At 40.0% G+C, this 26,012-nt stretch overlaps 1 protein-coding gene across 1 annotated transcript in view; it reads right to left on the reverse strand.

Moving 5' to 3' along the window:
- Positions 1 to 1,086: 1,086 nt before the first annotated feature.
- Positions 1,087 to 26,012, reverse strand: part of RYR2 (ryanodine receptor 2) — a 735,760-nt gene continuing 710,834 nt past the window's right edge. The window contains exons 98-104 of the mRNA XM_071207362.1: positions 23,279 to 23,425; positions 20,748 to 20,882; positions 8,597 to 8,753; positions 7,027 to 7,091; positions 4,886 to 4,986; positions 3,256 to 3,307; positions 1,087 to 2,486 (exon numbers count right to left, since the gene is read on the reverse strand). Of these exons, the coding sequence (XP_071063463.1) occupies positions 2,391 to 2,486; positions 3,256 to 3,307; positions 4,886 to 4,986; positions 7,027 to 7,091; positions 8,597 to 8,753; positions 20,748 to 20,882; positions 23,279 to 23,425 (753 nt within the window). The 3' untranslated portion in view covers positions 1,087 to 2,390. The remainder of the gene's footprint in view (positions 2,487 to 3,255; positions 3,308 to 4,885; positions 4,987 to 7,026; positions 7,092 to 8,596; positions 8,754 to 20,747; positions 20,883 to 23,278; positions 23,426 to 26,012) is intronic.

The following is a 26,012-nucleotide window of genomic DNA, read 5'->3' on the forward strand; positions in this document are numbered from 1 at the left end:
ACCTGTCTCCCTTCAGGAGAATGAGAAGACAGTGAGTCTGGGAAGGGGGGACTGTTAAAGTGACAGGGCTTGACTCCTTTCCTGTCCCTCTAAAACTGATGCCTGGAAGCCCACTGGCTGAGGGAAGCCCCCCTTCTCTGAATCACTCCTGCATGTCATCTCCTGAGACTGTCCAATTGTCCAGAAGAATCTACAGGAGTCCGCAAAACCCAAGAGTCCTATGAATTTGTTCCTTCGCCTCTCACCTGTGCCATTGTTTTATGTCAACTCTGATTGTGGCCTTATAAATGAAAGGGCAGAATCTATCAATGCACTTTATGCAGAGGAAAAACATTTACTCCTCTCCAGTGCCAGGTTGCTCTACAGGATTTCATGGCCAAGGGGCAGGTGTTCTTTGATGCCACATGGAGCCGCCCTGAATTCCTTTATTCATACTCCTCATTGCATAAGGTCACCTCCCTGAGCAGGCTGGGAAATTCCCAAGCTGCAGCCAAATTACATCCTTCCTCAAATAAAAATGGTACCAAAACCTACATGTGCAACCTCAATACTATAGTTCATCGTTGTGCCTACAAACTGCAATGTGACAGCTATGTCACGATAGCCCAGGCCAGTCCTTGACACACAGCCAATGGCCAATTAGTATTCAAGGGCTTGGCAGACTTCATGCTAGTGTATCAAACCTTTTTCGTATTAAGATAGAAATCAGATTCCTGGTATTTCAAGGAGATGAATTTGCCCTGAGCAAGGAAGAGCTGTCTAAAATGGAAAGCTGCATTTAAAGAAAAATAAATGACTTGAGAAATAGTGATGGTTTTCTATCGTGGAGGAATTCAAGAAGTCTGGAGAACCCTATGACTGGGTAAGGTGGTGGACGGGGGTGAGACAGGCAACCTGAGGAGCCTGGGGACTCTGAGATTCCCCATAAACGCAGCCAGCTTGCTCAGCTGCAAAGAAATCTGGCAAGGCTGAAGTTTCCAGTGCAGTGTTTGGGATTTACCCTATGTCCACTTCAAGTTAAAAGCTAAAGGCTTTCAAGTTAAGGTGCCCAGTTGTACATGAAATGGAGAAAGCAGAGGGTGCAAAGTTAGTTAAATAGTTTAATCAGAGCAATTTTACAATTCTAAAATTAACAAGCAGACTTGTAATAAAAGAGCTCCAATGTTTGCAAAATGACCTTGCTTCCATTCTGATTCTTTTTATTTGTAAAGATTAGCATTACATTTAAAAGGACTCAAAATGGAGTGATTTATATTATCATCCATGTTCTGTGATGCAACTGATGAAATCCCTGAATGGATATTGCTTCAGCTTTGATATTTAAAAAAATGGCCTGACAAGAAGTCCTTAATCAACAACTGATCACAGGTGGCCAAAAAGAAAGAGAAAAACCCAAAACTACTGTCAAGTTCGTAACGTATCACATTGTTGGTTGATGACACTGGCTCCAAGTATACAAGTAAGCCCACGACACTTTATTACTATGAATATAATTATCATGAAAATTCTCTCACGTTGATCAACTTGCTTCTGAAGGTTTTCTTTGTTTAAACTTGCATAATAAACATGCAATGAACTATTTCTTTTGAAAGTGTATTTTTTGCAGTCTTTTTGTTTTCATACAAAGATTTCATAAAGTTGCAGTGTTGCATCAGAGCATTACCAAAATAACAGCAGGAGCACATGGGGAGGGTAAATGTGAATTAATTTAGCGGAATGAGAAGAGCTTCCTCACGTCCTGAGACACGCCATCTTTTTAGAAAGGTGCGCACAAACTGCTTTTCTTACCCTCCCCCACCAAGTAAAGAAAATAAAGGAAAAAACCTTACAAAATCAATCTAAGAAAAAAAGGTTGACATAAAGGAATAAAGATGATTTTTTTCATGCACATATCTTCTGCATAGCTCAACCCACATATAGTAAGGCACTATTTCCCTTCGCAACTTGTGTCCAAGGCCATCTGTTAAGTGCTACAGTGCTCAGTGACCACTGGATGGGTCCTTTCGGGATGGTGAAATAAAGAGACCAGATGAGTGCAGCTACCACGCTGTCAATGTCAATGTCCCATGGCTCAAGGAGATTTCCAGGAGTCTCAGAAGGAAATCTGTCTGCTTATGTTATGACAGAGTATCTAGAATGGTTCTCTTTCCAGAGTTCCTTGTTTGTCTGTGTATGAATTTAGATTATTCTTCAGTCTTTATTCTCAAAGAAAATATACAAGGTGGGGGGAAAGCACAGTCAGGTCTTCAAAAATAGAGCTTCAGTGCTCCCAGAAAGCACACAATGTTGGCAATTCACAAAATCAGCACAAGTGAGATGGGGGGAGGGGAAGGAAGGGAGGGGAGAGAGACAGAGAGAAAGGGATTTGGTTTCTAGAGGTGATCTGGAGTTTAATTTAGCTGGTCTTCATACTGTTTCCGGAAACAATCCCCTGCTGGGAAAAACTCCCAGCACCTTTCTTGATACATCTTCCAGACATAAGATTCCTGGGAAAGTAAAGGAAATGTATTAACAGTGTATCTTTTCCCAAAATCTGTGTGCTACTACAAAATATTAAAAAAAAACTTATCTTTATATCACATGTAATTGGGGAAGTCCAAAATCATTTAGATAGTTCCAAACTAACTGTACCAGGCCTTATTTACTACCAGTAATAAACAATCACTCTTCAACCTAACCATAATAACCAATAATTAAAAATCTACCTTTGTGGTATATGTTTTTGAGGTTTCTTTAAACATATTATTACTATTATTATTAATTGCATCCTAACTATTTCAAATTCAAACTAATTGGAAGTGAACAACCTTGGGAAGTGAACAGAGTGGGGGTGGATTTCAAATAGCTTAAGAAGAACATTAGACAATTAATAAACAATCATTTTTAACTGACAATAATAATGTGGGTTAAATTCATTGAAATCATCCACTATCTGTTTAAGCAATCATGGACATTAATTAGGAACACTTAATTTTCTTATAACAGAGATGTCAAAAACCAGTCTCAGCATTTTCACGTAAACTTTTTGAAAAAGGATTATTTGATATGTGAAATTGGAATTTAATTTTTTCAACAAAGGTCATCCTCCCATACTCCTCCAATATTAACAGTAATTTTATACGAAAATACCACAACTAATATCTGAAAGTAATTCTACCCCATCATGTTTAATGCATACAGCTGCTCCCATGTGTAGGGATTCACTTCCTATCATTTCCTTCAGAAGACAGTACAGAGTAGTCACTGTTTACCTACCTGTCCTGTATGTTCTGTTTCATCTTTGTTTATGAGATACATCAGAAAAAACCTACAGATACAGAGAGACTTATCAGAAGTGGATTGTATAAAAATATCAGCAAAAGCAGATAGGAAATACATGTTTTAAAATATTATATGTTGCATTCAATTCTGGTAGGCACAGAGAAAAACAAAACAACAATACAAATGCATTTTCTGGAAGCTTAATTACAGTGTACCAGAAAATAGGTAAGGCTGTGTTTTGACTTGACCTTTCTGATCCTACGGGTGGTTTTACCTTGGAAACACTTTGGCTTCAGGTTAGGAGCATAAACGTTTTGTCAGAATCAAATCAACACTGATGAATTTTCCCTGAAGACTAACCTAACAAGGAGTTCTACTTTCTTGATCAAGATTCAATTGAGTATAGTTAAACCGATTCTGCTTTTTTTCCCCCATGTCTTTCTATTTTACTTAAAACATGTTCATGATCATCAATTTTTCCCCAAATTTTATAACGAAGATTTGATACAATTATTTGTTTTAACTTTTCATGACAAGTTTTACCAAGGTAACTTTTATCACTGGGAATGTGTTTTTATGGTATATCCTAGGTATATCCTAGGCTTTGTGGCATTATTTCTTCCAAATTCTGTTTCTCTGAGTCAGACTGTATTTTCTACTGGCTTCTACTAGAAATATTAATGATGGATTATACAGAAGATTAATTTCCGGGAAAGCTGTGGCAAGGGCCTGCGGATGCGCGGCGATCATGCCCATGGTTATTGTTCATCCAAGATTCCTACGTGCGTCAAGCCCTCTCCTCACACTATGCCAGAGGAAAAAAGTGGGTGAAAATGGCAAAGCAAGAAATGCTGTGGACCCCGAAGCGTAAACTGTGAAATGTGAAGTTCCATCTCCTGGGAGCCTTACAGGCCAGCCAGGCTCAGGGCCTGGCTCCACCTGCACCTGTACCACATCTGTTCTCTTGTGGGGTGGGAATCGCGATCCCCCTTTGGAAAGCTCAGGCTTTCAAAAAAAAGGCAACTAACTTGTCGAGTGCCACTCAGCTGTGAATTGCAGAGCCCACACTTTTTTCTACAAGGCTATTCTGCATCTCTTCTACTTGCTATTAAGATCAGGTCAGAAACGGGGGAGCATAGCATTTACCAAACAGCAGTTTTGGCTTGTTTCCAATTAGGATTTCTATATATTTTTTAAAGGCCATTTTTTTTTTTTACTGCATTTCCAATAGTGCCTAAATGGATCTGTAAGTCTTCAGGAAAGAAATATGGAGATTCATCTATCTCTAGAGGAACAGGGAGTCTTCCTATTGAAAATGGGAAGCACAGCCAGGGCATTCCAAGAGGCTCACGAAGGCAGTCTGTTTGTCCTTTCCACCTTTCCACTCGGTGTTCTAGAAGTGTATCATTTACATGAGAGCAGAAACTTCATTCTTAAGTCAACCTATTTCAGGAGAACAGAGAACCACTAGCTGCCACTGCATTTTCTCTCAAAGAGGTATCAGCAGACTGAATGCAAAGGTAAAGAAAAAGAAGCGGCTCTCTCGTGTTTCTCCGGCTTCTAGGGATGGAGAAGAATTGGTGGACGTGGGCAGCAGCGGGAGGTCTGGGACTGGTGCACTCACAGGTAATTGGCCAAGTTGTGTTCCTGTAAAGTGTGGGTTTCAAAGCCGTGCGGCACTGTGTCGAAGTAATCGTTGCCTATCCCGCAGATGAAGCACTTGGTCTAGAAGACACAGGGAAACGACGAAGCATCAGTTCCCAGAGCAAAACGAAAGGAGAATACAACTTACCACGGAGGGGCAGCTGTTTTGTTTCCTCGGTATACGTGAAAGGACCACACGGAGAGTGTGCCAAGCATGTGGACAGAAATTTAACTGTTTTCACAAACCTTACTGTTCGTTTAAACGCCAATCGGCAGAGGCAGCAAGATGTACCAGATGCAGCAAGTCTGGGATGACGACGGCTGAAAGGCGATATGTCTGTCCCTTATTTTCTCTGTCCTAAGTGAAAATTTCCAGACCTACCTCTTGATGTTGTCCCATGCTTATGACATTGACTAAAGCTATCTGGGCAAAACGGATGTGACCTCAGGTGGACTGCAAACTTGGAACCTGGCTGAATGAAGCCTGACACAGAAGGGAAAAGGGTGCAGATGGCTTCCCTTTGAGGAGGGGCAAACACACACAAAGCTCTACTGAGGGGGTATGCTGTGTGCGGGCACTGCAGCCTTTTGGCTAGTGTCTGGCAATGGTTTTCAGCTCCAGGCAGCAGGTGCCTGGTCCTCTGCCTCCTCCTGCCAACCACGCCACCCTCCATGCAGACTGTCGAGAGGTACCTGCTTGAACCTGCCACCTGCAGGGCTGACACACAAGGCTCAAGCAGAAGTAGACCCTCCATCTCACGACAGGAATTTCCTATGTCTCAACTCAAATGAATGCAATAATTATCACCCTCATGTGACTGAAGATGCTCATCTTGCCTGCAGGTCAGTAAGTGGCTTTACGCCACTCAAGGCATGTTTATGATGCCCTGGGTTCTAAGGCCTGGGATCACGATGATTAGGATGGTTTGTAAAATTCTAACTGCCTGACCAATCACAACTCCTGCCAGCTGATAAGTCACACTTGGCCACTGGGGAGGACCATCAGGTTCTCAGTCACCCATTCGGTAGTCTCTTAAACCAAGGAGGTTAAAACTGAACTCGTCGGCTTTGCCCGTGAACCTGCTCTTCCTCCTGTGCTACCCACAGGAGGTACCAGGTTGCTCGTGCCCAAAACTGGAGGACCATCCTTGCTCACGCCATCCTCTTCAACTTCTGCCTTGGGCCAGCTACTCCAAGGCTTTACTGAGCTCATTCAGTGTCCTGTGCGCTCAGCGGCACTACCTTAGCAAATGCAGCAGAGTCCCCTACCTAGAAGCCACTGACGGCCCACATCCCTGCCCCTGTCCTTACCGGTTCCTAATTCAGTGCCCACACTTCAAGCCATACTTACCTTGTAAAAATGCAAATCCAATCACCTCCCTGCCCTGCTTGAAATCCTTCTTCTTGTTGCTCACAGTCCACAAGTTAAACTGTAAATTTCTCAAGTGAGTCAGGAGTCCCTTCCTTGGCTGGCCTTCTTCGTTCTCTCCCTGCAGTGCCTTGCCTTAGTCATCCTGAATGCTTATGCTTTCCAGATAAAATGCTTTTTTTCCCTCTCACCTCTGTCCCTAAATCAGGGTCTTGGTATACAACCTCAGGGGCAGTGTTCTTACTGAAGACAATGTGCGCGCTGCCCCTGGAGATCCAATGGGGCTGGGGGTGGGCAGGGCTAGGGAAGCTGCCAGATGTGCCCTGTTCTCTCTAACCAGCTCAAATCCCTCCAAAGACTGGCACCTTCGCAACCTTCAAGCCTCAACTTTGAAATCTCCTTTTAGGATTTCCTGATGGTGCAGGAATGAATCAGTCACCCCTCTGGGAGAGCCCAGCACTCAGGGTGCTTTGCACTGTCCTGAGATTGCCTGTTTACTTGTTATCAGTGTATCGCCCTTTTAGAAGGAGTGGTTGCCCCACTTTCGTTTGTATATACCTGGAGCCTCCCACAGTTCCAGTCCAGCACACTGCTCTGCTCTTTTTATTTCCTGAATTGAAAACAGACCAATGGAAAGCAGTTGCTGCCTCTGTCCTTTCACTCTTTTCCTACATTTTTGATTCTCTGATAAAGGCAGGAAGAAAAACCAGTGTCCACACACAAAAATGCTGAGCCATAAATGAAGGACTTACCTCCATGTCTTCTTTGACCTGTTCCTGTTGGTCTCTTAATTCTCCAAAAGCATCAATAATTAAACCTGGTGTTAAATAAATACAAGATTGAATCTTTATCAACCAGAGAATAATAATAATTAAATTCATAGCACCACAGCCAATCCTTCAAAGTAAAGGGAAAATATACAACTGACTTGGAAAATCCTTAGAGCAAACTTGATATTCCTACTTAGGGAAATGGCATTATCTCTTTGGGAGCGAAGTACATGCAGTTACTGGGGCAAGCATTTCCTGAAAAGGTGTTTAAAAATGGAGCTATAAAAGAGAAAAAGTTTTATTCAACTTGGCATAGAAAGATGTTATTAACTACTTCATGCTAAGAAAGAAAAATGGAAATCTATGGTTATAAAGTATAGAAAACTTCACTAATAAAATGTTTAAGTACTAATTTGGAAATAAAACATTATGATATTAACTGTTAGCCTAGCAATAACAAATACTGTAAGAAATTTGCCTCAAGCACATTTTCTTTGCAAGTTCCTCATAAATAAACCCTTCCTTAATTTATTAATAGCTTCAGTCAGAAACTAACTGCAGTGAGATGTTCTGTTTTAGTCTCTTTTTCCCTCCTGTGACTTACTGGCTGCACATTTTCTGGCAAGTGTTTTATGGTTTTGCCCTCTTATAAAACATATTCTTGCTACACTCAGTAAAGACACAAAGAGTGGGTTATGAGTCCTTTAATCTTGTTCATGTACTTTACTGAAAAAAAATAAAGGACCATTTGATGGGTGTGGAACTTAAATAATGTCACACTTAACAGAGTTATTTTAAACCAGGATAAATGGCTATGTAGAAAAAGATAACATGAGTGCCTTTCTTTTCAGATGAGGCAAGCACCATCTTCCAAGTCACGCTGGCATAAAAGGCAGAACGTGCGGGTCAACAGAGCGGCACAGGTCCACGCGAGGGCTTCGCTCCAGCTGAGGCCTGGCCAAGTCACGTGACCCTCTTGTGGCTCAGCTTCCGCACGTGTGAAGTGCGGACAGCACAGGCAGGCCTCATGGGGTTGTTGTGAGAGTAAAATGGATTAAGACATGGGCCTGGCACATAGTAGGCACAAAACAATGACAGCTCTGTGGTTATTTATGAGGGGCCAATTATGCCTCAGGTACTGGGCTGGATACCTTAATGTATATACTTTTTTTTTTTTACTGAACTTTATGGGGCTGAAGAGATTTAGGGAATTCCGTTTTTCTTTTTTTCGACCCAGAGAGGTTAAATGGCTCACCCACCAAAGTTAGCAAGTGTTGGGGCTGGGATTCGAACCCAGGTCTGTGTAACTAAAAGTGCTCTTTCCCTTATATTCTCTGAAAGGAGACAAAACCATACCCTCCTTCCTCCTTACACCAGGGCCCCAAGGTTTGTTTTTTCTCTACAGAATTCACAGCGAAGAAATACCGAAAGGAAAAGTCCCATGTAGTTTTTTCCATACATTGAACATTCTTACCCTACCTTTAATATTAGTCCCAAAAATACCTGGCTCAAATTCTAAACTTTCTTCAGCTTCAGTGGGGGTGATGCTTACCTTGGATTATGGCCAAGAGAATGACAATGACAAAGAAGAAGAAAGTGATGTCAAAGATGATCCGGTAGATCTCATACTCATCCCCTGCCGGGTCTTCGATCTCGTCCCCTATGCCACCTCCAGCACGGACCCCGACGTACATGTGGAACATGTAGCACTGGAAGAGGGAGAAGCAGTCACTCCAGGGAGGGGCAGTGCCCTGTTTTAGCCTCCCTAAGCCTAAGGGTCTCTCTCCGGCTCCGAATCCTGACTCTGGAAAGGTTGAGCAGCTTGTTGCCTCTCAGATTACCTCTTTTTATTTCAATATTTCTCATTGTGCTACAAACCCTTGAACCTTCCAAGTGTTTAAACAAAGCTCTGAACTGCAGGTTCTGCTTTGCACCTTCTGTCTTGCTTTGGAGAAAATGAAAAACACCTTGCTAGGATCTTGGCTCCAGAGCATCTGTGCTGATAAGGTCATCACGTGAAGGCGCACAAGGTTATGTTTAATTGTACTGCTCTGTTCTTTTCAGCATAACAGACACAGGAAAGGGGACGCAAAAGCCCAAAGTGTGAAAAAAAGATAGAACCTTAGAAATTTAAGCTAGAAAAAAACCAGACTTAACACTTACCCTCCTCTGCCCTATCATGTATGGGACACATCACACTCTGCTGAGACCTTGTTCTCTACTTTAATGTCTAGGCTAAATAAGAAAAAGGGGTGAGGGAGGGTTTTGTTTCAATCCCAGAACATTGGAACAACCAGCAACAACCCGGCAGCTGGTACCCAGTGCTGACCAAGGGGAGGCTCAGGGAACTGCTCTCTGGGGCGTGTCTCGGCCTCAGCACCCCTGGTATTCGTGGAAGGCTGCCCTGTGCACTGCAGGACTAAAAGTAACAGTTCTGGCCTCTGGCCTCTAAATGCCAGTAGCACTCCACCCCACATCGACAATCAAAAATGTCTCCAGACTTTGCTAAATGTTCCTTGGGGGCAAAATCAGCCCCTGTTGAGAACCACGGGCTTAGAGCATCCAGTGCTTGCTCTTTATTTGCATAAATCCAAACTCCCCTCTTCAAGCCCCATAATTTAGCCACACTTGACCTCTCTAAGTTGATCTTCACTCCTCCCAACCGCTGCCCTTCATGCTGACACCAGTTTCCTACCCTCCTCTTAATAATCTATTCCTACTCTATAGCCTTGCTTACATGTTTCCTTACTTTTCAATGTCTGTTCCCTTGCTTATCCCATGGCTACTCATCCCTCTGGGCTGAGTTATTAAATTAATACTTCCTCCATGAGGCCTTCTCAGCCTGTCCCAGACACACTGACTCAGCCAACTGTCATTCATTTATTGAAACCGTATTTATGTGCAGCCCTTTGAAGAGGACTGGAGACATTTCTCCACTTGGAGAGACCCCACCCCCCCTCCTGACTTCTCCATTCCTGCCCATTCCTTCTCAGACTCCTTTGCTAGTTCTCTCTCATCTCCCTATTTCTTCATGAACTAATGTCCCAACACTCAGTTCTGTACCTTTTTCCTTTAGTAACTCCCTTGGTGAACTTTCCCAGTTCCAGGGTTGTGTCAATTACTTCCCAATAGTTCCATTTCCAGCCTGTTTCTCTTTACTGAATTCCACACTTGTATACCCATCCTTTTAATATGTCTATTTCACTCCACTAGAAATGACTCCATTACAACAGGAGTTATTTTGGTTTCTGCTCTGTCTCTAGGGCCTAAAATAATATCTCACACAACTTGTTACTGAAAAAATTATTTGTGGGAAGAATGAGGAGTGAGAGTTCACAACTGGCCAGCTGTTTTCATGGAGAGTTCACTGCCTCAACTGGGGGACCTCAAATTCTTAGGCTACTTTAAAAAGTATCCAGGTAAGGCAGAACAGGGAGCAAGGTGACACCAAAATGCTCCCACTCACCCACCAAGCCAGCATCTCTGGGACCCAAGAGATGCAGAGGGTAAAACATTTTGGGTCAAAGGACCAGAATTTACTCAATAATATTAATCAAACTAAATAATGAATGTGTCACTTGGAAGTGGGGACTGTCAGCCTGGCACACAACAAACAGCAGCATAGGGCAGCTTGCCAGCGGCTGCCCCAATGCAAAGTCGCTCTGGAGGTTGAGTTAGGGGTGCCCTGCAGCTGGATTAGGCTGGCGGAGCTGAAATCTGAGCATGCACCAGAATCTCCTGGACACTTAAAGATCTTGAATTCCTGGTATACCTACTGGATAAAATGTAGAATTTGAGAGAGGTTCAATTATTTGCATATAGAAAGGCCAGGACTCAGGAATGATTTTGAGAAGGAAAAATGGTTTATTGACGACCGGCTGGACTCAGGAGCTTTCTGTTTTGAACCCAAGCCCCAAACAAGATTTTTGAGTCCCTTTTATACAGAGAGGAAAGGCCAAATGGTCCTTTTGTTTCAGTTCTCAATAGGCTTGAATTAGCATATATATCTTCCACATCCTAGGTAAGCTTTTAGCATGGACTTCATATATTCTAGATAAACTTTTAGCATATTTGGTTTGCATTTCCCCTGAATATTTAAAGTTTATAGAGTTTGCATTGATAAATTGTTTCCTGGGACTGGAGTTGTTGCCATGGTTACCAAGGGCGGGTCTGCAGCCTCTCACCATCTCACACCCACAAGTCAGGACAGACAGCTTAGGTTAAGGTTATCTCCAAAGAGACAAAGAGCCTCCCACCCATAGCCCACATCATAACCACTGGAAATAAAATTTTGAAGATTCATTTTAAAAAAATCCCTCAAGATATTACATTAATTTCTCAAAACTAACTGCTTGCAACTGGTAACAGTAGATCTGTGATAATAGGAACTTTTATTTTTACTGTATACTTTTTTTTCATAGCAATAAAATTTTATTTTAGAGAAACCCTAAAAATTTACAGAAAAATTACACTGCAAGTATAGGGAATGCCCATAATCCCCCTTCCCCCCATATGTAGTTTCCCCTTTTATTAGCATCTTACATTAGTGTGGTACGTTTGTTACAGTTGATGAACCAAAATTGAAGCACTGCTACTAACCAAAGTCTATAGTGGACATTATGGTTTACACTTAGTGCTGTTTTGTTTTTTTTTAGGAGGTACCAGAGATTGAACCCAAGACCTCATACATGGGAAGCAGGTGTTCAACTGCTGAGCAACATTGGCCCCCCGCTGTACCGTTTTATAGGCTTTGACAAACATAGAATGTCCTATCTATCATACAGAACAGTTTCACTACCCTAAAAGTGCCCTGTGTTCCACCTATTCATCCCTTCCCTTCCCCCCTGAACTTCTGGCAGCCACTTTCTTTATAACAGTACCACAAGTTCTTCTGTTAACACAAGGTAGTAGCTACAATATCAATAAACCTACTTTGATTTGTGGGTACACTTCCCCTTATGGTTGTTCATTCCTCAGTCTTGGGGGATTTGGGATGATTCTGCTTGGACTACTTCAGGCTGAGAGGGGGCTTAGGTATTCTGGGGCAGGGGGAAGGAGTTGTTTGGCTTGGAGTTGTAGATACTCTTTGTTTTGGGGGGAAGGGACTTGTCCATCATTCAATACTATTTGAATTATTCTTATATGCACATTATTTTTATTAAGAAAACAATTGGGGTTACAAGTTTTCTCCAAGTTTGTCTTCATATGTGCCTAATGTCCCACAGGAAGTGGATAGAGTTTTGCTTTTGCCTGCTTGTTCTTTATTTTAACAAACTCACCTAGGTGTCCCTCCCAATGCTCATGCTATTCTGGCTCACAACGCTTGGCTTTGTGTTTGGAACCCCCCTTTGTCTAGCTCTCTTTGGGCTGGGCACTCAGTTGGGGGAATGTCCCACCTGGCTCTGCTCTGGCACTTCTCCAAATCTCTAAGCCTGGTCCGCTGAATCCCCACACCAAATCCACCGTGGACAAACAGCCTATCACTGCCACATCCAGTCCACATCTCTAGGATGCCATACCTCTCCCAGTCCCTGTTGTTGGAGAAGCTGTATCTGACAGCAGTAGTAACTACAATCATCCAGCTAACTCCCCTTGCTCTGATTCTTGATGACCAAGATTGTTTTGGAACTGTAATTTGATTTTCCACGTAGATTTTTTTTTCTTTAAGGAAGAGAATGTACTGATGTGTTGCATGAACTCTACTGAGTAATATGTTGGTTGGTATTCTGAAACATACATCAAACTCTTATGAACCTCGTTAGTGGGAGCCCACGTCCTCCCCCCTTTCCAGCCCCACCCCAAAGAAAGATTTGCTTTTACTTTCTAGACTAGCAAATTTGAGGACCAGACCATGGAATGAGGCCACATTACCAAGGTGAACACGCCATTCTTTTCAGATCCTTTGGCAGCCCTCTAACAGCCTCTCCTGGCAATATCCCTTCATTCTACATCAGCACTGAGAACTTTGAGGAAGGGACACTGGTGTAGTTCAACAGAAGACTTATGCTTATGGTGATGCTGAAAAGATGGGTAGACTCTTGTGGATTTGATTATTTAGGCTCAATTAAATAATACAGTCAAAAGAATGAAGCTCACACTTTACCTTTGGGATTTTGGTATTGAGTTTCCCAATTTCTCTCCTTCACTACCTGCCTGTGCCCAGAACGAAGCAGACAGATGGCTGTGACAGGGAAACACGAGGCAGTGAGGTGACACCCACCAACTGGGGCTATTAAATGCTCCTCCCGAAAATGGAAACCCCTTCTTCCACCTTCCTTTTCATAGACTTAGCCCAGACATGGAAATAGGAGTTGGAAAATGGAAAGAGTAGTACTAGAAGGCAAAAAAGATACACTTCATTCAGAGAACATGACTAATGATCTGGGAAGGGACCTGGCCCTACAAAAACTGGGGCGAGGCAGTTATGAATTCCCCAGATTTGATATTTTATAGCTTTTCTCCCTTATCCAGCTCCTAAACTGATTCATCTGGGCTCATCTTTGTTTATATGGCTTTTAGAGAGAAGGAAGGCCAGCTTCTAGGGGACTGGTGAAGATCCTAAGATCTTTACTTTGGCAAAAGTAGAGGGAGAGCAAATTCAGAGAGAGAGAGAGAGAACCAGAGAATGAGAAAGAGATGGAGATTATGTGTTGGGAGGTAGGGTAACTAAGTGATGGAGAACAATGGCCAGGATAGATAACTTCCCTGGGGATCTCCTCTTTATCCCCATCACCTGGAAAGCTCTTTCCAAAGTTTGTGGGCCTGGGGTAAAGCCTCAGACCTGTGAATTTATAAAAAGCTGGCCTGGGCCGCCTGTGTGCCTTTCAGGTTAGAACAAGCCTTTCTGATACATGACCTCCTATGTTTGAAGTCCGTCTCCGGGCTATCTAGCCACAGTCATATTTTTACCCTGGACTTTACATCATTTTTTACTTTCTCCGCCTACATTCTTGGAAGGGAGGTTCAAATTCTATCAGGAATCTGTTGGTTAATTAGATTCTCAGACTCAAAACACCGTAAAAAATAAATCCATCTGTGAATCTTCATTGGGTCTGTAAAACTGCAGCGGTAGTGCCCCCTGCTGGAGAGAGGGCTACTATGAGAACCTAAAACATTCCTTCCCGCTGGCAGAAGCCACCTGAAAGAACAGAGGCAAGGGAAGCTCAGGATTATGCCAATGATCTGTGAAGTGAGGACTCTCAGTGAGGAGAGCCATAGCTCACGAGGGAAGACCAGACTCCACCTTGTGAAAAGTTAAGGCTAAAAGATGGTTAGAAAGGGACTACCTTTTGAGAACTAAATTAAAGAAATTAAACCTGACAATTTTGTCACAAAGTTTTTTCTTGTTAAGATTGCTGCTACTGTAAGTCTGTTTATAATAAGTGGGACTGTAAATGATCAGTGAAATATTTAATTTTGTTGGCTTTTTAAGAAGTTGGTGCAGAAGTATTAAAAAGGGGTTTTTAGACCTGAAAATTTTTAGATTTAGATGACTTGGCCTCTAACTCAGCTTTTAAGTACAGTCAGCTCGGTGTGGTGGCTTTTATCTTGCTAGGAGTGACCGGCTTGCTCAAAGCACACGGACTCCTGTGGTACTATGCAGAAGTACAAGGCTGAGAAGGAGCTAAGAGCTGAGATGCAGGTTAGAGCCTTGGAGCTGAGTTTTCTCTTGCAAGAAGAAATATCAGGAAAAGTCCAAGATGCATACTTATGATGCCCCGAACCTCATCCCAGACAAAAAGCAAGATGGCAAATATACTGTTAGGTGTAGAGACAGAAACCCCTAAAACAGAGCTGGTCGTCAAGAGTCTCACCTGATGAGTACAGAAATTCCTCAAAAGACAGAGAATCCAGACTTTAGCTAAGTCCTAAACTCATTGTTTTAAACTTTAAGGGGCCTATTTCCTTGGGCAAAAAATGAGGCAGATTTCTTTTTTCAAAAATAACTTTATTGCAAATTCAAAAATATAAAAGAACAGAAAAAAGCAGCTCAACAAGTTATGGAAATATTACTTCTAAAAACTTCTTTTTTGGGCACTTTAATCTCATCCAATTCCAACTGCTAACTCAGTTGTTCCCCTAGTGTTCAGAAAAATGTACAGATATAAACAAAGATTAAAGGACATAGTCAAGGTCCCCTTAGTAATGAAAAAAAAATGAAGAGAAAAAACTGCTTATTCCTATTCAGATCTCACAAAACCAAATCCCATATTCTTTTTTTCACCTTTAGAATATAGCACAAATATTGTTTTTGCTACAAAAACATTACGATGTTGACTTAGTCCATAAATTAGCTATATTATAACAAGGCAGATTTTTGTCCCCTCTCTATCTCTCTCTCAATATATCCCACATAACTGGGTGTAATCAACCAGCTATTCAACCGCTTCTTCATGGATTCTTCTCAAAAGACATTAGGAGGGAAGCAAATATGGTTCAACTGATAGAGCATCTGCCTACCATATGGAGGGTCCAGGGTTCAATCCCCAGGGCCTCCTGACCGTGTGGAGCTGGCCCAAGTGCAGTGCTGATGTGCGCAAGGAGTCCTGTGCCACGCAGGGGCACCCCCGCATAGGGGTGCCCCATGAGCAAGGTGTGAGCCCTGCAAGGAGAGTCGCCCCATGTGAAAAAAGTGCAGCCTGACCAGAAGTGGAGCCGCACACATGGAGAGCTAATGCAGCAAGATGATGCAACAAAAAAGGGATGCAATTTCCTGGTGCCGCCTGATAATGCAAGTGGACACAGAAGAACACACAGCAAATGGATAGAGAGCAGACAAAGAGGGGGAAAAGGGAGAGAAATAAATAAATCCTAAAAAAAAAAAAAGACATTAGGAAAATTAACAAAAGTGATGGGAACTCACAATGAGAGTGAAATTCAAAACGTGCCCTTCTAAAGATACCATTACTAAACCTGAATGGGTTCCAGCACGAACACAGGGTGACTAAAGGGAGCACAGGCCAGTGCAGGGCTCTGGGGAGGAGCTAGAGCTGGCAGCTACACTGTCACCATCTGGAAACCGCCCTCCTGGCCACCGTGTGGGAGCCAGTCACCACACATCCTACCCTCTGGGAAGGAAGGACTGATGTAAACTTTCCGGTCAGAGTCTGGTGGATTTTGAGATTTCGAAACATTGCCTGGTGTGTTTTCTGGAATAAAAAGCAATCTCCCTGGTGCCACTGCAGGCGAAACAGCCTGCTGCCCACACCTCTGCAATGGCCTCCATAACTTCCTATCTTCTGCCAGCCTTCCCCTTCCCTCCCTGCTCTCCGGTTAGCCCCCTCCCCAAGTCTTTCGGGGCTCGAGGTACTGAGGAATGTGCAAGATGGCAGTGATTATGGGCAGCAGGCAGAAAAGGACATCTAAAGGCCTGGGCCTGGGACGAGTGGGGAAGGCAGGGGATGGCAACGGGTCAGCCTGATGACACTGGTGGAGAGGTATTACTGGTGACCATGCAGGTTCCTTCTGCGCTGAAGCTAATTTTCTTGTAATTGCTAAGAGCAAAAATGAATGAAGGAATGAAGGAATGGGCAGAAAGTCACACTTCTTTTCCTCTGTTGTGCTAGCCAGTACGACAGGCCAACAAAAGGAAGGACGGGAGATGGTTACAAGAAAGGGGTACAAGTGGCCCAAATCCAGGGTTCTGTGGAAAGCTAGGCAGACAGAAAGAGCTCCAGGAACAGGGCACTTGGGTTATTTTGCCCAGAAATTAAACAGAGAAGAAAACCCTGGGTCAAAGAGTATATCTTACATCTCAGACCTACCATGGCTCTGCAGCATTATTTAAAACATTCTGATAGCTATTCATCTCTCTCTCCTCTATCCTCTAGTAAGATGTCTTATTAAAACGTTCTTTCTTGTTGCCCTGGCCACCAGCAACTGAAAGTTAACTATTCAGTTGTGGCATTTAAAGGGTGATGTTCAATCAACCATTGTTTTTAAGGTTAGTATCATTAAACAATTGTTCTATATGCAATAGGAATACTAACTGGGTAACTGCAAATTTTCCCCAAACATCTGGAATTTCAGGGGCATTCTTTCTTTTGGATGTTCTTCTTAGAAAAATAATGAGCTTAGCAGAATTTATAGGAAAGTGTTTAAAAAGCAATTTATTTGAGGGTAGGGACTGTGTTTGAGTATTCCTTGTCCCCAGCAAGTACCTGGCACAAAAATAGCAAAATGCAAATTGAGTGAACTGAAATAATAAACACAAGCGTTAATGGAAGTAATGTCTATGAGGCAGCACAGAGTAATGGTTAAAGGGTCCAGTCTCATTCAGATATATATTTCAGTACTATTATAGGATAATAGAATAAAAATTTTTTGAAAATCCATGGTACTACACTATACAACCAGTGAAACTTAAGTTAAACCATGGACTATAGTTAGTAGTACAATTATAAAAATGTGTTATCATCAGTTGGAACAAATGTACCACACCAATCAATGGAAGGTGTTAATAATAGGGTGATATATGGGAATCCTCAATTTTATACATTGTTCTGTAAACCCACAACTCTTCTGATAAAGAAAAAAAAATACATGAAAAAAAAACCCCACACAAGCTACACTCTGCTTAAAAAACAAAAATAAATAAATAAAAGAAGAGTCTGGTTCCTTTTTGCTTTCTGACCTTTGACAAGTATCTTAAATACTCAGTTCCTCAGGTTCCTCACCTGTAAAACGGAGATAGCAACAGTGCCTAACTAAAGTGCAGAATTGTTAGAGGAGATTAAATGAGTTAATATTTATAAATTGCTTCAGATAATACCTGGCACAATGTCATTTATAGCAAGTGCTATGAAAGTACTTGATAAATAGGTAAATAATCTAAAAGTCAAGACTTTGAACTTATAACTGGGATACTACTTTTGAATGTAATGCCATGATCATCACAGACCTTTCAGCTGTTAACATTTTATGTTCTCTGAGCAGATGACTAGTACCCAGAAATCACAGTTATACGTAAAACATTGCTAGAACAGTAATAATGATATGACATAACTGAAATTATCAGTTATTTTCATAAGAACATGATTTTCTCTGCTGTCAATCACATATGGACCTATGTGATTATTTTTTTCTGCATTCTCCCTATAAAATAACATCCCTAATGTTCCAACCTTCAAGATGATATCTTGACCTAGGAAAACAGTATTAATTTTCATGCCAATAAGCTATCATGTGTTCCAAATTTTTAAGTAACCTGCAATTCATTTGAGAGTTATACTTTATTGTTTTTCAGATTTTGGTTTTCTTCTTAGGAAAAAGTAGGGAAGAGAAAAAGAATGGGTAGACATGAAAACCTAGGGAATGACAATCTTGCTGGAAGATCTCGAAACTGGTAATTAGAAGGCAGGATATTAATTAAAAAGACAGGGAGGATTGAAGATTCTGCATTAATGATCATTTATGATGAAAACTTATTCTTAAGTGATGGCAAATATTTTCACAAAATAAGTAAAACCTGAGTGCAAATGGCTCAAATACAGTTAGGCAGTGGTTGGCAAGTGTAATATCAGGTTGGAGCAGCATTTCTCATCCTTCTGCCCTGTTAATTCCCTCAGGTCAGCTATCTGTACATTCTGTTCCCTTCTGAGAAGAACTGAATTAAGATTTCTTTTTTTCCCCTGATTTAAAAAAATAAAACAAATAACATGCATATGGGAAAACCCAGTAATAACTGGCAGGAGAGAAGTATATAAAATGAAAAACTTAAGTCTTTCTCTTTCCCCTACCTTTGGTACCACTCTCTGAAGGAATCTTTGTTAAGTTTCTTATGAAAAATTTCCAGAAATATTTTATGCATATTTTAACCTATCTAAAATATACATCTAGCATGTGTGTGTATATTTATATAATCTTACACAATGAGGATCATGGCACAACACTGTCCGGGACACCTTGTTGGTTTTTTTTCATTTTAATATAATTTGTATGTCTTTCCATATGAGCATATACAGATTGACCTCATTTTTAAATAGCTGCATAACTTTCCGTTGCATGCATTTACTATAATTGATTTAATGAGTACTCTTGATAATGATTTAGATTATCTCCAGTTTGCCATAGCATTTAGCATCCTTGAACATAGAGTAGGATACTTTATGAGTATACATTTAGGCCAATTCCTAGAAGCAGAATTGACAGGTAAGAGGATATGTATGCTTGAAAATTAGAGAGCTATTGAAAAATCTCTCTAAAGATGTTACACCGATTCAAATTCCCAACAACTTAATGAGAATGCCAATTTCCCCACCAATTCACCAACTCTGGATATTAACATACTTTAAAAATTTCCAAATCTGATGGGCCAAAAATGGTACTTCATTTTGATTTTTATTTCTTTAAATATGATAAAAACTGAGCATCTTTCACATTTACAATCAGACTGAATTCATTTTACTGTGAATTGTCCGGTCATATAACTGGCCCATTTTTCTATTGGCTTGTCTATTTCTTCGTACTGATATGATAAAGGGTTTTGTAGAATAAGGAAACTGGCCCCTTGTTAGAATGTAGAATATATTTTTCCAGTTTGTTGCTTGCCTTTAAAGTTTTGTTTGTCATTATTCTTTTTTAAAAAAATGCTTTCATGGATCTTGGGTTTTATTTCAGATTCAGAAAAACCTTTCCAAATTTAAAAAGTATTATTACTTTTAAAAGTCAAATTATGTTCTAATTTTCATTGTTCCTTTTTCTTTATTCTACCTTGAATCTTTGTTCCATTCAGAATTAATGTTTATTTAAAGGGCATTGTACATTTTTATTATTTTCTCTAAACAGTTTGTACAAGGTACCAATACCATTTATTGAATTATTTTTTCACTTATTTAAAAAGCCACATTTTTCATTTTCATATGTATTTGCATCTATGTCTACACCCTCTGTTCCCTTGATTTGTCATTCTCTAGTATAAAACTGTCAATTAATTATTAGTCTTTATAATCTTGGTAGTTTTCTTTCATTACTCTTTTAGAATGTTTCTTTTCTCCAGAGTATTTCTGGTATCACTAGTTCAACCTCCCTTACTTGCTCCTCAACCTCCATTAGGCAGGTATTTTGATTAAGAGTTCATCGATGCTCTTTCCAGGTCCATCTCTTTCTATCTGGCATTACGGATTTCATCTAATTTTCGCATATCATAGCAAAGATCTCATATATGGTAATTGTTGATTTATTACTGGTTACAGGACAGTTGTACAAAACAGTATCAAAGCTTTAACATCTGTTGATTTGAAAACCAAGACTTAAAAGAAAATTTAACCCAGGATACTCAGCATAAATGCAAAAACTATCACTTCTATTAAGAGAATTATTAACGAACCTTAGTAACTTCAGTTAAAATAATTAAAGTGAACAAATAATCAAGGCTTCAGATTGTTCTCCAAGGAAATAATTTGACCTGCTGTTCTGGAATGGATGAACAAGCTAAAGAGGTGACATTAATCCTTCTAGTCCTAACTATTTAACTTAGGAATTCTACTAATTATCAGGTTGGCCAAGCAGAAGTGAAAAATGGACAAAGGTGGATCCTTTGTGTTCTGCTAAAAATGAGAACTGTTGAAAACAAAAATCTTTAAAAAGTCACAGTGGCTTCTTACTGTGTACACTATTTCCTATTCTGCAGTTTCAAAGAATGAATACACAATGAGGCAGAAGAATATTTTTCATTAATATGAGCTCAAAATACATGAACTTACCGTTAGCATATCATCACATTTCATATCTGGCGTATCACCATCTTCACTCTTATTGTAGAATTTTCGGAAAAAATTGAATGCCACAACAGTATACAGGTATACGACAACAGCTAATAAGCCAACAGTTAATACAAGCTGGAAAGAAATGTGACAATGAACATGTATTACAAATACAAGACACTGACTGACATGTCTCCTGGGTGGGGGAGGGGAACGGGCTAGTGAGTCTTCACTGGATTTGCTGACTAGAAGTTAAAGGGGCCCATAGTCATTATTCTGCCACCTTTTTTGACTCCTAGTGGGAAATTTTATATTCATATTCTCTTTATTTTACCAAGTTGCCAGGCTACGTTATGCAAATTATGATTATTTAATTGGCTAACACATGTTAAGCATCACTAGAGTGTGAATTAACTATGATTTAGTGTCACATCCAAATTGATATTAACAATATTAATAAGATGTTCAAAATGTTCACTATCACCTAAATATGCTGCAGTAAATACTGCATTAAGTAGTCTCACTTTTAATGAGGTCTGTTCTCTTTAAATAATTTACACTCCTAATAAAAATATTCTCATATTTGTTATGATAGTAAAAGTGGTTGGAAATATTTTCTTTTCAATCACGTCCTAAAAGACAAATATAAACTAAAAAGGAATTTGGATTGCTTTTGAAATTGGGGAACACCCAATTGTTAATAATTTATAATATAAATATTTTAAAAACTAAATCCAAGAAGTCCTGCTTTGTTAATATAAAGAGATGATCAAAGTGAAAGGCACCACAGTTTAATGACCAATGATATATTTTTAATTATTTTTTTCATTTTTAAACTTTTTATTGTATTAACATGTATACAACTTATAATTTTCCATTTAACCACCCCCAAGGGCCCAAATGTTATTAATACAATTGTGATATTAATTACATTTAAAAATACTGTGCTACCCATCTGTGATATTTTGAAAGTAAGTTTTATCAATGTATAATTAATTGTCACAGTTGCAAAGGTCTTCATTCAGCTCTATGCAATCTTTCTTTAATTCAAAAATGTATTGTTTATGAATACATGTTGATACATTTTGCAGAATTTGTGTATTTTAAGAGTGACTTTGATTAAGTTGGTGAAAATATATTTCTGGTTACAGTATACTAAATGCAATAAAATATTTGTTTACTGTAGATGTCCTCTGATTATAATGCATCTCTATGTCCTTGACTACATATAATTGACTTAGTTCTTTTTTTAATTATTTCATAATTATCTAAAGGAAACATTATCTTAACAGAGGGCTCAATTCACTTCCATATGTAAAATTCAATGTCTCTGTAAATTTCTAAATGTGCTACCTATTAGGACTATTAAGCTCGCTATATTTCTACAGATGAAAAGTTGATGCTTCAAAAAGAAAAGAAATAACAAAAAAGTTGAGAGATCAGTGGAAAGTAGTGTCAGACCTTTTGTGTGAAAACACATAATTGATTCGGTATGTCCAATTCTTTACATGTATTGGGCCCTCAAAAACTGTTTACTAACTAATGAATAAGCCAAGTACACTTTTTGCCACTGGACGAAGCACATCATAGTCAGATTCAGAAACTAAAGTGATATATGTAAAAACCATGACTGAAATTTGGAAAACTAATGTTCATGATGATATGAATTTAATGATGGAAGTAGTTCAAGATTTTGGAGTGGAACAGATTAAAGAAATGTGTTGGACTGTAAGAGTCTGTGAAAGAATGATTCTGTGTTCTTCTTTTAATCCATATAGCTAAGAGAAAATATGTTATCTGGTAGACACTTGATAAATAAATCTGCAACATATTCATAAATGCATGCTTCTGGAATATGGTTCATAATCATGGAAAATTTTAACAATATAATTGGATTTCATTAGAACCTAAGTTGCTTATCTATACCTGGACCAGTTTTCTTCCAAGTAATCATCCAGAGTTATTATTAGTTTTGTTCAATTTAAAAGTAGAGATAAAAGCACATGAATATCCAGTTTTAAAATATGAGATTAAATTAATAATGCAGCACCTGATATTTTATTAACAATACAACTAGTACATCAAGGTGCTGTAACATATTTTGGTTTCCCTGAGTATTAAATGGTGCAAACATTGTATTAGGAACAAAATAACTAATATCTTGAGCACTTACTATGTGCCAGGGACTATGCTAACACCTTAACATTTATATTTTTATTTAAATCTCACAAAAACCCTATATCGTAGGTACTTTTCTTATTTCCATTTCACAAAATGAGGCAGTTGAGATTTAAGAGATGCTAAATAATTTATCCATGATCACACAGCTAATTCATTGAGCCAAGAATTCAACCTCGGTCTTGGGGACTCTAAAACTACTAATCCCCATGAGAAAAGAAAAGAAGTACAGGCCCTCTGTTCAAATAAATCTTTAAAAATGTACATTGTCATGCAAGGAACTGGTTTTATCTTTGCTTGCTTATTTGTTAATTTTTAGCTTCTGCAGAGAAAAAAAAAAGATAAATTTTTACCTGTTTGCCATTGTGAGTTACTGATGACAAAATGGTTCGTAACGTCTTGAATCCCATAGCAATGTCAAGAAGATGAGCAGCAAAAAAAAAGTTGTTGTAGTGTCCAAGAACAGACATAGTCATATACCAGGCTAGGTAGAGGAAGGACTGTTAAGATGAAACAGGGGAAAGCACGTCAGAGTGGAACACATAACCATTGTCAAAAGCTACTCTAATTCCATCTATTACAGTCACTGGAGCTATTTTGTCTTCTTAAAACTTAGGTTTTTATCATTCCCATTAGCTGTATTAGTTTGCTCTTTGTGTATTTTCTTTTTATTTCATTTGTTCTTAAAGAGTAAATGCAATTTTTTCCTTAAAACAGAGGGACTGCTTTATCTTCCTACAAAGCAAAATTTATTGGCTTACTACTCTACAGCAGGAATTCTCCACCTGGGCGGTACTGATATTCCGGGCAGAAAACTTTTTGTTTTGGAGGGCTGCGCTGTGCTTCTAACCCACTAGATGCCAGTAGCACCCTGCCCCCCAGTGGTGTCAACCAAAAATGTCTCCAGACATTGACAAAAGTCCTCGGGGGGAGGGAGGGATAAACCTGCCTCCTGCTGAAAACCACTGCCTTACAGTAAACCAAAGAACCAACCAGCTTTCCTCCCTTCCTTCACTTTCCAGTTATTCACTCACAAAATTAGTGTTTGCTGAGACCCACTAGTTACACGAGGTGCTTTGTTAACCATGCATCTCACTTTACATGATCTGAAAGTCTAAGAGAAAATGCAAATACTATTTGATATCACTGAGGGCAATGCCGAATGGAATAGTACTATTTACAGAAATCTCCTGAATTATAATAAATGTAAGGGATCCACTGTACACAGACTCAGAAGTATTAATACTTTTTTGCAGGGTTAATCAATTAGGTAGAACAAAAGATACTGTGACTCTTCATAAGGCATGTTGTAGCCCTGGAGGAAGGTGATACCCGCTTCGGGAAAGGGTGGCAACTTTTATTTTTATTATATCTGAATCTTTAACAGAGAACAAAAAGAAGACAGAGGGGCTGAGGTAGCTTAAGAGATTTCATGGGCAATATAGAACTGGGGATAGAGAAGCATAAGGAAAGAAAACAGCAGCTAAAGACAGACCCTGGGGTAAGACCAGGCAGAGTGTTGGGTTCAAGTCCAGGAAGACAAGGCTGGAAAACATCCAGTGGGGTAGGTTGTGGAGGGATACAGAACTCACCCTTTAAGTATCTGGGAGTCACTGGAGCATTGTGAGCACAATAACCATACGGGAAAAGTGGCATTTTAGGGAAATTTCCTCAGAACCTACTTAGTGCTGGTTGATATCCCAAATATTTGCACATACAGTGTGGTGGTTTGAGTCTTTTGTGGAAAAGACCAGAAAATTATGTTCTTAAGCTAATCCACTCCTGTTGAGTGTAAAACCTATTGTTGGGATAGGACCTCTTGATTAGATTCACTCAAGGGAACTTCCTTTTGATTAGATCACTTCAGCAGGGCATGTCCCAGGGTGGGTCTTAATCCTCCTTTCTGGATTCCTCTCTAAATGGAGTAATATGAAGAGAGGAGGCCTCAGAGACAGAGAGAACACCACAGGAGCAGAGAGAATGCACAGGAGCAAGAAACTGACATCAGCGGAACCTGGGGGCGAGGATGCTGGAAACTGAAAGCAACGAGGCCTCAAGGTGAAGGGCGGACACTGCTGCGTGCCTGAGTGCCCACAGCTGCAGCTCAGGGAGATAGCATTGCCTGATGATGCCTTCAGCTGGACACCTTCACAGCCTCGGAACTGTGAGCTTATAAGTTAATAAATCGCCCCTATAAAGGCCAAGCCATTTCTGGTATATTGCCTTTGAAGCCTTTAGCAAACTAAAACATACAATTTCCTTTTTTTCTAGCAAACAAACCTGATGAATAGTTACCCTTATCTCAAAATCACAAATGAGGTAAGTGAACGCAATCAACTTAAGCGATTTTTCTAAGTGGCAAAGTTGTTAAGTCAGGAGATTCCTGGACAAGTGCAAGGGTGAGGTGATGAGAGCCATAACTGGCAGAAAAACAGGGGCACTGGGCAGAAGTGAGAATTATGAAAGACAGAAATATGACCAAGTGTAGGCAACTGAGCAAACATATGCACTGAAAAGAGGAAAAAGGAGGAATCCAAGCTAATAACTTGAGCTTAGATTAAAAAAAAGAACAAAATTATGGACAGAAAGAGAAAGTTGTGGACAGGGAACTGAGTTTGGGGGAAGAGAAGAAGGGAGGAAAAACGATATATTTGCCTTTGGACATTTAGGTGGAGATATTCAGGAGCTATTAGGAAATGAAAATGCTGAGGGAAAAGGATTGTTGGTATAAACATGAGTCAGAAGACATACGTAAGACATGAGCTGAGCCAAGGGTGCACATATGGACTGCACTTGAGGGGAGCGAGATTTATCAAATGAACATGCAGGCTGCCCAGTTGAATTTGAATTTCAGATAACCAGTGAATAAATGGAAGTCTACGTATGTCCCATGTGATATGTGGGACATACTCGTACTGAAAACTTATTCATTGGTTATCTGAATTTCAAATTTAGCTGGGCAGCCTGCATTTCATCTGGCAATCCTAGCTGGCCTCTAGAGAAACTGTGCTTTGTGAAGAAGGAAGATGTGATGACAGGTGATTGGCCAGACAGAAGCCAGGAAACTGCAGATGGATGAAAGCCTAA

Source organism: Dasypus novemcinctus, chromosome 13 (assembly GCF_030445035.2).
Source record: "Dasypus novemcinctus isolate mDasNov1 chromosome 13, mDasNov1.1.hap2, whole genome shotgun sequence".
In the NCBI taxonomy this organism is placed as follows: domain Eukaryota; kingdom Metazoa; phylum Chordata; class Mammalia; order Cingulata; family Dasypodidae; genus Dasypus; species Dasypus novemcinctus.